A 13,060-nucleotide genomic window follows, 5' to 3' on the forward strand; every position below is an offset into this window, starting at 1 on the left:
GATGATTATTCTAAATTAATAATTATATTTTAATGTATTTTTGTTGATCTAAGACAGAGCTGTTGCTTCTGCCACAGTATCAGGTAGAGGTCGTCGAAGCGTCTCGGGAGTGGCGAGAGTCAAAATTGCGGCGGATAGTGACACGCAGCCGAACAATACGGTTGGTAATGAGTCCCACCATTCTCTCTGTTAACAATAAATTAATATGCATCGAGCTGATAGGTCGAACAATCTTTCCTCTTTGATTGAGGCTATAAAAAATTATAACATACTAAAAGAGGCGTAAGCGGAGCCAGCACAGAACCCACGCGCGCAAGCATCGAACACGTGCCCACTAAAGATCCTCGAACTGATGTAGGTACAAGTTCCGACGTATACACATAAACCGCGTTGAAACACGCGGATATAGACATTTTGCCGATCAGGAATATTGCAGTCGACGCAATTTTATACTCTAAAACATAATAAATAAAAAATCAAAGATCTAAGTAATTAAAATATAGCTCTATGTTACTGCAAAAATAAAATCGAAATGTTTCCCTTTTACCTTGTATAAAGCCATTGGTAACACAACAAAGTCCACAAAACAAAAATCCTACAAGCAACGTCTTTTTCCTGCCAAATCTATCAAGAGTTATCACCGCTATAATATCACCAGGTATGGTAGCAAGGGATGAGAGAGCAAAATTGGTGTTCTTGTTCCCAGGGAGAGCAACGGAGTTGATCATGAGTCCGTAGTACACGAACGCAGCAGTGAACCACCACCACGAACAAACGATTACCCTGAAATATATTTCAAATGTCTTCTAAAAACTATTTATTAACTATTATACTACATATATTACGATATATTGAATAATTCATTGAATCCTTACAGAAAAATTAGACTCAATACGTATTGGAACACATCAGTCAAAATTATAATCGTTGAGGACATCGTGATCGAAAGAGGATAAGAGAGTACTTTTGCAGATATCCGACTATCAATGTCGTGAGTCCCGTGGAAATTAGGTATCGTATGGATTATACCAAAACTGTTCAGAGCTTACTCACAAAAGTGTGACTGCTGAGAACTACAAGGACTCAAAGAAGTCGAAATACTCCTTCCAAGAGAAACGTAGTCGTAAACGTGGTAGATAAACTAAATGGTTATCGTCAATGTGTGAGCAAAAATTTTAAATAGATATTTTAAAATTAATAACAATATTTATTCTTCTCTTATGTATTATAATAAGTTACGTATCAATTGCTTCGTTGTCTAATGGCCAACCTATTAGATCCTGAGGAAAACGTGTAAAGTCTGTCCTTGCGTGTCGGATTGCTGTCCCATCGAATTATGAGAGGAATAGTTAATTCGCTTGTGCTTATATTCACGATTGTGCATTATAAGATGTCTTCTATACAGATTTCTAGTCTCCATATTATTGAAGTCCATATAAAAATGTACAACAAAAAGCTTACTTATATATTTTTTTTAATAATATTATAAAACTACTAAATGAGTTCTTATACTATATTCAACGCACGATGTACCTTTTTAATAAAGCTTTAGATGACAAAAGTAGTTTTATATTAATTTTCTCTTCATGTATAACATTCGTTTCCTTCGATTCTTTGTTAATTTCATCAATTGTTTTATCAGAAATAGCGAACTGGTTACAATGAGCTATCTTTTGCAGTAAAATCAATGCTTCACCGTTTCTTCCATTCGTTATCAACCAGCGCATACTTTCTTCCAGAAGATATGTATATAGTAGAAATATTGGAACAGGGCAGTAGATGATCAAGAGAAAATTCCTCCAGTACGGAATGTACCACACGATGAGGTCTAGTATTAGTTCTCCGATAGCCACTGATATACCCACAGCAGCAGCTCCTATGATCCTCTTGTCACTTCCAATGAGCTCAACAACTAAATTCAACGTAAAATTATTGTTTCATTATTTTTGCCAATTAACAGAAACATTTATCTATAGTACAAAAAATATTATTTTCATAAAATGATTTTATGACAGGAATAAAAATATTTGAAAATAATTATTATATTTTTAATAGTCAAATGTTTTATTGCATTTGATGTATTGATCCTACAGCCATTTACTCAAAGTTTATTGCTCTTTAAAAATGTAAAAAGGAAGACTTACTCAGCACAAAGCATGTAGTATACGTGCCAGTCACGAGAACAGCTTCGACAAACTCAATACACACATATGTGATGTATCCAGTCGGTCCTACTCCTGACAAAGTCTTAAACGCTCCAAATCCTAGACTCAAGCCGCTTATAATAATCGCTGACCGACGGCCTATCCTGTACAAAAATATATGAGTCTGAGGCAGACAATATATGTGTATAATCCTGTATGCATGCAGCATTGCACTTGATAATTTAAGTGATTTTGTAGCAAATTAATTAAAAATCATATATATACATTACCTGTCTGAAATAAAACCCATTAGAGGCATGGATATTAGAACTCCTAAATTGTGAATGGTGCCCACTAAAGTTCGTTTCCACTCCTGACATGCCAGGAGGAACTGAAATTTTACATCACATTACCATTTTCCATCAAGAAAAAATCGTTGTATCAATGTATCCATTATTTTTTATGTAATGTCATCACATATATCTAGAAATATTAATAAACAAGTGGAATGAGGAAGGAACAAGGACGAAAAGGTCAATAAGTCCGGAACCCTTTTGTTTTTAATGTAATAGTTTTTACAAATGGCATAGAATGTACTGGCCGTCGTCGCGTTTGGACTCTACTACCTCTTACCATCAGGTGGAGTAGAGTCATTTGCCATCCCGGGTCATATAAAAAAAAAAGAAAAGAATTTGGTGTTTTTGAAAATGAGGATAATATGTACAGTTAAATCGTTAAAATTGACAATTGCATCAAATTAATTAGTATATATATAACACTTGGATTGCTATACGTACAGTTAGTATATAAAAACACCCACGTCAAACTTAATATAAATCACAACCAGATCACGGTCTAAGAAGAAACCACAAATAACTGGGAAAAAAGGGAAGTTATCAAATAAACATAATTTAGTTTTAATATATACCTCAGCAACGATTGAATTCTTGGTTTCATAAATATATTCACCACATTGTTTAAAGTAAACAAAATCGTTAACGCTACAACTGTTATTATCGAAAACTGGTCGCGAGCAGCGATCATCTGTTGCATTAGACGGCCACCACTTAGGTAGAGCCGATGAAGCATTAGTCGCTTCGCATTCTGGTACAGCACATCTGCAAGATTTAATTCTAAAACAATACTACGGTAGTTACTGCATTTAAAAATATAACTAATTTTACATGACCCACTTTCCCCTGGATGTTCTCTTCGAGTAATTGAATATAAATCACATTAAAATTAATCGAGGGCTAAGGTTGCCGAACTGATCACTGAGCTATCTGTTCTTAACTAATATGCCGATTTCCATTCCCAACAATACGTTAAGCTGGTTATACGTGGTCTCCGCATTGTCGCATGCAATCTACAAACCTTCCTTATATTCGGACTCCGTCCTGTATAAATCGAAGAGCCAGATGTCTAGGACTTGACTTTTCTCAAATTTCATCAAATTTTATTTAAGATTTATTAAATATATTTAAATGTATAAACTTCTATTGCATATGAATAGCCTTGTATGTTTAAAACATTTAAATAAACCAACATGCTGTTTTTTCGAGAAAATTTGTTATACTAAATTAAATTTCCGTTTCAGTAAAAGCCAGAAATCAAAATTTATTTGGTTACATGAGACACAAAGATACTTAATACAAATTTTAATACTGCCAATTACAGGCTCTGTTCAATACATAAATTCATATTAAATAAAGATTCTTTGATTAAGATGGAAAGTTTTTACAGAAACAGTGTATATGTTTTTAAAGTAATTCCTTATGGATTCCTTGTTACCAAGAGTAGCTATACTTTTTGTATGTATTCGATGTATTTTCTGGTGAAGGATCATCAAAAACTACATCGAAAAGCATGTTTAAATTTTACAGAATATTATGGTCAGACAGATAATAAGACGTCTTTTACGTAATGAGATGTGAACAAATTATAATTATATCGTAATGCTCATTACCTCTAATCGTTAACAAAAGTTTTGTACTTTTGTTAACGATTAGAGGTTTTGACAAACTAATTGTATAATGACATATTGTTGCAGTAAGCTGACGAATAAAATTGACATGAAGTGAGCCGGCGTGTGAGGTAAGTGATGCTAGAGAACAAAATGATTATGTCTTCTTCAAGTTGTATTAATATGTATATATAGTTAATACAATATATTTACAAATCATCAATATTGCTTAGACGACATTGCAATTTTTACATTGACAGCATCGAGACGTAATATACGTATTATCTGCTGTCCTTCAACGTCATGCTTACATTTTTTTTCATTATTTATTGATTGATAAGATAATTTTTAATATTTATTGCATAGAATGGATAATAAAAATTATTTAATCATATTTGCGCACGTGAGGTATTATTATTATGATTATCTGAAAAATACATAAGAAAAAAAATTACAACTGTTTTAATTGTTTATAGCACAAAAAATATCTTAATCTTTTAATATATATATATATGTATAAATTTAGTTTGTGTAGGAAAAACTTGAATTTTAAATCAATTTCAACAAACTAAAATTAACTACAAAGAAGCTGAAATTATGTTCACAGTATATAATTATTTTACGTGACGTGTTTTAGAAAAATGCTTATATATTTTCTCACAAATTATATGTCTTTGGAAGTCAAGAATATTTAATATTCAATTTAATATGTAACACTCAATTACTTTGTAATACAAATTATTATTAAAAGTTACTGAAGAGTATCTTTCACTTTTATATTAAACAATAATATTCTACATTTTTAATCTGTCAACAAAAATATTGACATGATAATCTTGCAGATAAGCTTTGACGAATTAATAGGTAATGCATCTAGTTTTAAGTGTAAGACTAAGTCAAATTGTAATATAATATTAGACGTGGTACGAATTATTATTAAGTATTACTGGAGAGTTTTTTTTATATTAATCAATAATAATCTATATTTGTATCTGGCAACAAGAACCTTGACAGATACGGCGCATTTATGGCGGAAAACAGACTTCGAATGCTTTTTACGAGCATTGTGGATTGCGTATTAAGATCTAGTTTTTTTTATAAGCTATAAGTTTTTTTGTTTTTTTTTTGTTTTGTTGGCGTAATTACTCCTAGAGAATCTTAATAAATAAATAAGCATTAAAGTTTATAGATTCAAACCTTAAACTGGGACGTTTGGTGTACTTGAAATGAAATATTTAAAGATTTTATAAACTCTATTACAGATATGCTCTAAATAGTCTCTAAGCAAATCTCGCAGATTAATTTCTAGAAACTGTAAAAACATTGTAAAAATGAACAAGATGATATTTATAAGACTTCGTTATTGGAGTACTAAGTTATAAAATTTACTTTGTACGTGACAGGAACGTAACGATTTCGAATTAATAAAAAAAATAAGATTGCTTTTAACTGTTTTCTATTGGTCGAATAATAATCGACTCACATCGTAAAGATATATTTTATTTACTGGTGCTTCTAAATTGACCTCAGTCGTTGCATGTGTAATAAAATATCAGTAGAACTATATTAGATATTATTTCTACTGTTACTTCCGGCCGCTTCTCATCAATTCCTTGTGCGTAGACTTAGCCATTTTTTTAAGCTTAAGTTTATTTTTACCGTATACGTCATTGTTTGTGTTTTAGTATATCTCTTAGAAATTATAATATTCAATCTTCTTCTTTTAAATATTTTAAGCTATTATTATATATTCCGTGACAGAAAATTTGAAAGGAAACAGATTATCATGATGTGGTCTAGTAATATGTAGGGTTGTGACGTCATACCACAGTATGATCCTAAGTGTGATGGATAATCTGTGTGAAGGATGCCAAGTGCAAGAAAGTAGACTTGAGATAGAGACGACTACACAACTACTAGACTTGTAATAAATGGGATAAGGCCAAGCGAATCGTTATATTATTGATAACTTTATATTTGTGGATATAAAATACGGTAACTGTTATAAATGTACCTGTAATTGATAGATGCTGCTGCAAACACAAAATTGGTGTTGCTCATCGCTGTGCAAACCACTGGAAGCAAAGCGAGTAGACACTGCCACACTTGGTACCTTCCAAAACCACTCACCAGCTCTGATAAACTTTCCCCGATTGATACTTTCACCACATCATCGGACTTTTCCATTTCCATTATCATTTTGAGCACATAAATACAATAAAGCAGTCAATATAATAAATTGGACAAATATTTCTTCTGCAGTGAACCTATCGCGATTACACTTTAAGGTAATGTTTGTAAGTCATCTGCAGTGTGTATTATGGTCACGGGGAAATCATATATGCATTGTATTCGCTTTACACAATAGCATTGTTATTGGATTAACAACATACGATTTTCTATCATTACTGTAAATCATAGCTTAATTATTTAGCTGAGTTCAATATAAATTTATGGAATCTACTGGTTTCCCTTTGAAAGGTTACACAAATAAATATTTTAAACTTGTCTAGAAGTAGTAGTAAGATAACAATTCAATACATAAATGCCTCGTGTGGGAAATAGTACTAATAGTGGCATTTACTGGTGGTAGGGCTTTGTGCAAGCTCGCCTGGGTAGGTACCACCCACTCATCAGATATTCTACCGCAAAACAGCAATACTTGATATTGTTGTGTTCCGGTTTGAAGGGTGAGTGAGCCAGTGTAATTACAGGCACAAGGGACATAAAATCTTAGTTCCCAAGGTTGGTGGCGCATTGGCTATAAGCGATGGTTGACATTTCTTACAATGCCAATGTCTAAGGGCGTTTGGTGACCACTTACCATCAGGTGGCCCATATGCTCGTCCACCTTCCTCTTCTATAAAAAAAAAATGGCCACCTTAAGAGAAACTAAAGGAAACATTTTATAACATATTTAACACGCTACTTCAATGCAATTTACAGGTAAAGTTCATGTGTGGCAGAATATTATTTGTCTTAAGTTTGAATTAAAAACATAAATAAGGCAAACGAAAGTCAGAGGTGCTTAAGCGGATTTAAAATAGGAACCTTCTATTAAAAATCCACGAGTTCTTTTCATTGACCAATCTTAGCTCTGAAGATTTGCTTAATTTTTTCAAGATGCAGTACAGTGGAGATAAAGTTAAAAAATGCTTACAATAATCAGTCTTAATGATGTTCCATATATTACAATTTATTGTATTACGCCAAAAATGTTAGATACTCTAGACTGCCACCTAACATATACATATATAAGTCTTGAACAATTCTCAAAATGTGTTTTTGTTGAAGTATTGAAATTATTATTATCTCTAGTATCGTTTATCTTTTAGTATTTACTATAAGAAGTAATGTATTGGATTATTTGATTGGCTTGTTATTATTTATTGGGCTATATACCCCGTTAATAAGCTATTGATAACCAACAATTTGATAAAAATCGATAAAAAGCCTTTGCGTCTTCGAGGTAATGATGGATATATGCCGCCCAGAATCATTCCTTTAGGGGTCGCGTTATATATCGCTACGTTCTCTTACTAAGAGAAGTAAAATGTCTGAAGATACTACAAAAAATGGAGTAAACGCTCTTCCAGGTAGAAAACAGAGTATGGTCAATAGCAGGAAAGCAAGTGTATTTGAAAAACCCTTAGATCTTGATGATGTGTTGGTTAAGGAGTTAGGACAGTTTGGACTGTTCCAGTTGAAGAACATTGCCCTTGTCGCAATACCTATCATTATGTCAGCGTTTATGAGTGAATTCGTTTTTTCTGCGGCTGCTGTACCACACAGGTAAATATTTTACATGAGAACTTCTTTGTTACTTCTATACGATACCAAATATACATAATATTTGTTACTCTAAGTTTATATACTAGTATGTTTATAATTTTAATAAATATAATCTATAATCATTATAATTTCCTTGTGTTTTTCTCATCTAATTTTGACTATCGCAAAATGCATTATTTAAGTCTTAGTCATTTTCATCTATTTATTATTGTATAATGTAAAGCTAAGCACTTTAAGCAAGTATATTTAAAAAATACCGTTTTGATGATAATTGTTTTCGGTAGTAACATTGATTTAATTACAAACAAATTTTAGATGTCGTATTCCAGAATGTGGAGAGGATGGAAAATTGCACGAATATGATCCGGAGTGGATCTTAAATGCTGTACCGGAGACGGACTCGGGATTTTCCAGCTGTCAAAGATACGTTTCTCGAGGTGTAGGTACTAATGGTTCTCTCGATTATTGTCCAGCTAATCTCTTCAACAACTTGGAAACTGTTGAGTGTGACGGTTACGTGTATGCGAGAGACAACTCCGTTGTGTACGAGGTGAGCGTTTTAAGGGTTTTTGTAAAAAACAATACTATACTACTACGTTTACATAGTATAAGAATGATCTGATTTTATTTATTTGTAATTTTTTATTTAATTTTTTCGGTTTTTCCTTCAGTTTGATCTCGGGTGTCAAGATTGGCTTCGTGCGTTAGCAGGTACTCTTAACAGCATAGGAACATTGCTAGTGCTGCCGATCACTGGTTACGTTTCCGATCGATTTGGTCGCAAGTGGGCTCTAATAATCAGCGTCTTCAATTTGGGTCTCATCGGTCTCATCCGCGCCTTCTCCGTCAATTACACCATGTACATGATTCTTCAAATCTTACAAACTACACTCGGAGCAGGGACATTTAGTTCTGCCTATATTTTTGGTAAAGTTTGTTAAAAGCAACATTTTAAATCGAATATTTTCAACATTATCATGTTCATGTATTACAATCCGTTCATGATTTTTGATTTGTTTTAGCTACTGAACTTGTTGGTCCGAAATATCGTGTACTTACAAGTGCCACATGTTCGTCAATGTTTGCGGTCGGACAAGTAATACTTGGTGGAGTCGCTTGGTTGATCCATCCCTGGCGGTACATGATAATGGCCCTTCACATTCCTTGTTTACTTATTATTGGCTACTACTGGATTTTGACAGAAAGTGTGAGGTGGCTCCTTTCAAAGAGGAAGTTTGTTGAAGCGAAGAACGTTCTGGAGACCGTTGCGAGGGTAAATAAGACGCATATCAGTGAAAAAAGCTTGGAAGCATTGATGAACACATCGCAACCGTCCGTTTCAGCTGTTGAAGTGTCTGATGTAAGTCATTCAATACTAAAGACAGAATCGTTAAAAAACTAAATTATATAAGTAGATTTAATAGTCATACAATTCATTTGCTTAAATTCCGTTGAGTATAACAATTTTTTTTAACTTTAAATATCTGTCAATATACGACAATAAAACGATGTTCAATCAGTACGGGACACATGCAATAAAGATTGGTGACGTTTGATATAAGTAACAAATGTTGATGTGAAGGAAATTATTAAATGAATTATGGTACACACATATTTTCGTCGCGGATATTAACAAAATAAAAAGAGCAAAATCAATTGTATTGAAGATGGGAGTTCATATTTCTGGTTGTATAAAATACGAAAACAGCCAGGCAGTTTCAATATTATTATTTAAAATTAATTTAATAAATATATCCTAAATAACTTTCTCCTCTGATGAAAATATAAATTATTTTCTTCGCTTTTTATAATTATTTTATAATCTCATATAAATGATTTTTTTGACTACAATATACATAGTCATTTTAAATATTTTATGCGTTTTAGGTTGAAAAGCCTGGGTTGGTTCGGAATATAGTAAATTCTCGGACTTTACTTCGCCGAGTATGCACCACTCCTATCTGGTGGATCACCACCACATTCGTGTACTATGGGCTGTCCATCAACTCGACTGGTCTCTCTGATACAATGCACTTGAATTACATTCTGACATGTGCTATTGAAATTCCTGGCTTTTATACTGCAGTTCTCGTACTTGACAGAATCGGTAGAAAGGCCACACTCTCGACAGGATTTTTCTTCAGCGCTGCGTGTAATATAGTTTTCGTCTTTATTCCCAACGGTGAGTATATAGTGATTGTTTTTTTAATTTTAATGTTTATGATGTTATTTGTTTAGTTGACGGCGTGACAACATGATCGTGATAAATACTTTTTTATGATTATTGCTTATAATTTGTTTTTATATTTTTTATATGAAACTTGCTAGAATATTACTCGATGTGTATTTATATGAGCATAACAATATCGGTATTACTCAAGTTATGTGATAAAAGGCTTAAATAAGCTTTCAATTTTATCTCGAATTGAAAATTAGTTGTTATAATAAATTAATGTATCAATTAATCTTATTTTATCTTTTGATTTTTTACGTATTTACGTAATAAAAAAACAGACAGAACGAGTCGTGTATTCGCTTTGTTTTGTATCTTAGAAAACCTATTGTTTTTTTATTGTATCAGTTCGTAATGAGTGCGCTTTAGTGGTTTCGGAACATAGCTCTACAAACTAATCTAGTAGGTAGAATAAGTCATGAGTGATACCCATTCAAATGGGTCTGCACAAAGCCCTATCGCCAAGTAATAATAATATACCATATTTCTTCAATATTAGACGACGTACTTAGAGCTGTGCATAAAAGTATAGTGTAGGACTTTGGTTATTTGTTTCGAGGTCATCAGACAACCCATAAGGAGTGCATCACTTAAAGATTTATTGAACTTGTTACTCTCAAGTGGCAAACACTTTGATTAATACAGAATTGATGGAGCGCTGTTGTATTATTAAGTAATATGTTGTTCATACGTTACGAAGACGATTTTGTAGCAACTGAATGATATATTTTTCAATGTTTTTTTTTAAATCCTAATTAGTCTATTTGCTTGTTTATAAACAAATCTCGAAGTACCGGATTTAAATTTCGAGCCGGGCCACTAAAAAGTAATTGAGTTTTACTTTCAAGTTATTCTCAATACTAAGCCGGAAGTTGTAGATTGTAGGTTAATGTAGAAGAATGAAATTCATTTGTCTATTCCTTTTTTTATTTATTTATGAGGAAACCAAAATATGAAATAATCATGAAACATAACATTATAAAAGTATATACATGTAAGTATTGATACCGTTAATACTACAATATACTCGTAGTTATCTAAAATGTAGTAAAAAAATATGTAATTAATTTTTCTGAAGCAAAAAACAACCGGTTACACCCGTAACCTACCCACCCGTTGCGTAATACATACATAGCGTTTATGTATATAACAATATACATGTCTTAGATTTTTTAATTTCGTCTAAATCATAATAAATCGATTAGAAAATATTAATTACATTATTATATATCATTAACTCTGGCTTATCTCAGTATCTTATATCTGATTACGAATATTTCACGGCAGCAATTCTCAAGGAGGACTAGTGCGCGCAAACACAAGTGCACTCTCTATGCGTAGTCTAATAGTATGGCCAACTAAAGACAAAAGGAGCTTTTAGTACATTACAGGAAAACGCAAACCCATTAGTTCTGCACTCGAAGTTTTTCCGGTTGTGATCGGATTATCGTCACTTCGGAGGAATAGTGAGGGAATAAAGAGTGCACTTGTGTTTGCGTATATTGGTATCGCCTGCGAAACTCTCTTGTTCTTGGAATACAATGTATGTGATATAGTAATATTTATTATTATCGTGTTAAGAAAATACTCACAACCAATTTTCTGTTTTTCAGATTTATATGTTCTGCGTTTGATCATCTTCTTGCTGGGTAAGTTTGGGATCTCAGTAGTGATGACGTCAGTGTACCTGTTCACTTCGGAATTGTATCCCACTGAGTTCCGTCACAGTCTGCTCGCTTTCTCGTCAATGATCGGTCGCATAGGATCCATCACAGCTCCGCTAACTCCTATACTTGTAAGTGTTCTACTTGTTAGACTTATCCAAAATTCAAATAATTAATTCAATATATAAGTATTAAGCGTACTTAATGATTGCCAATAATCAGCACTAGTTCGGGAAGTATTACATAAGATGGGATTTATTACTTCTTACATTACTCCGTATAAATAACAAAAAATCCAAATATCAATAAAAATAAAATGGAATGTATAATATAATGTTTTTTTAAAGATACATATTTTTCGCTAGACGGTGTATTGGCACGGCATCCCCTCGATGTTATTTGGCGGTATGGGTATCATCGCTGGTCTGCTAGTGCTCACACAACCCGAAACTTTAGGCACGAAAATGCCAGATACGCTAGCTGAAGCTGAAGCTCTTGGCAAGAAGGACTCCAAACTTGAACGATCGAGCTGATTGTAATATTCTACGGATCTGTATTTTTTGTTAAGAAATGTTTCATACGCCTTATGTTTTGTAGAACAACTAAAGTTTAATTGAAATAAATAACATCTTTAACTATAATAATTGTAAATATTAAGCTAGATCTTACAATAAAGTAAGCCAGGCATTACGAAATATGAAGAATTATATTATACATAGATAATAATAATTATATTTATATAAAACTTGTAAAATAAATAAAAAATAAGTACTCAAACATAATCTTATATTTGTCTAAATCAATAGTCGCAACTTATTCTTTAATAAATACTTATTATATGAACCGACGCGTTGTTGGCATACTTTTAAATATATTTAATCGTATGTTTTCTTGGTGACTTTGTCTATCAGTCTCCTTATTATATGTATAAGCGTACCATTCTTCGGTGATTGTTGCATTGTTGATTTGTTGAAAATCAATCATTAAACATACTATACATTTAAAAACCCGAAAGAACTGTAGCTACCATCGTGTTAATCTTTGATTTTCGATCCGATTGTGTTTTAATTTAAAAAGAATATGAAATTACACTACAGCAAGGTTTGCAATCTTTGTACATTTTATTTATAATGAATATTTAATTGAATGCGTCAAAATACGGCATGAAATATTCATATATTTATACGGTGGATTTATAAGCAGCAGATAATTAGCGCTCTGATAAAGAAAAACTTGATAAAAGTTCTATCCTATTGAAGTAATA

At 32.4% G+C, this 13,060-nt stretch overlaps 2 protein-coding genes across 3 annotated transcripts; one reads left to right on the plus strand and one right to left on the minus strand.

Annotated features, from left to right (window-relative positions):
- Positions 1–30: 30 nt before the first annotated feature.
- Positions 31–6,220, minus strand: LOC126772295 (organic cation transporter protein-like). Its single transcript, XM_050492588.1, has 8 exons — positions 6,122–6,220; positions 3,073–3,262; positions 2,435–2,535; positions 2,145–2,308; positions 1,534–1,912; positions 548–783; positions 273–454; positions 31–186 (listed from the first exon to the last, which is right to left on the minus strand). Exons 1-8 carry the CDS (start codon positions 6,166–6,168, stop codon positions 49–51), a joined length of 1,437 nt encoding a protein of 478 aa, XP_050348545.1. The 5' UTR covers positions 6,169–6,220; the 3' UTR covers positions 31–48.
- On the plus strand, positions 5,836–12,474 carry LOC126772294 (organic cation transporter protein-like). 2 transcript variants are annotated; one of them, XM_050492587.1, is made up of 8 exons: positions 5,836–6,395; positions 7,704–7,899; positions 8,215–8,449; positions 8,571–8,826; positions 8,922–9,259; positions 9,787–10,081; positions 11,746–11,927; positions 12,162–12,474. In XM_050492587.1, exons 2-8 carry the CDS (start codon positions 7,718–7,720, stop codon positions 12,327–12,329), a joined length of 1,656 nt encoding a protein of 551 aa, XP_050348544.1. In that variant the 5' UTR covers positions 5,836–6,395; positions 7,704–7,717; the 3' UTR covers positions 12,330–12,474. The 2 variants fall into 2 exon arrangements, with proteins under 2 accessions (XP_050348544.1, XP_050348543.1); XM_050492586.1 differs by lacking the exon at positions 5,836–6,395 and having other exon boundaries at positions 7,505–7,899.
- The last annotated feature ends 586 nt before the right edge of the window (positions 12,475–13,060 follow it).

The sequence above is a fragment of the Nymphalis io genome, chromosome 12 (assembly GCF_905147045.1).
Source record: "Nymphalis io chromosome 12, ilAglIoxx1.1, whole genome shotgun sequence".
Lineage (NCBI taxonomy): Eukaryota > Metazoa > Arthropoda > Insecta > Lepidoptera > Nymphalidae > Nymphalis > Nymphalis io.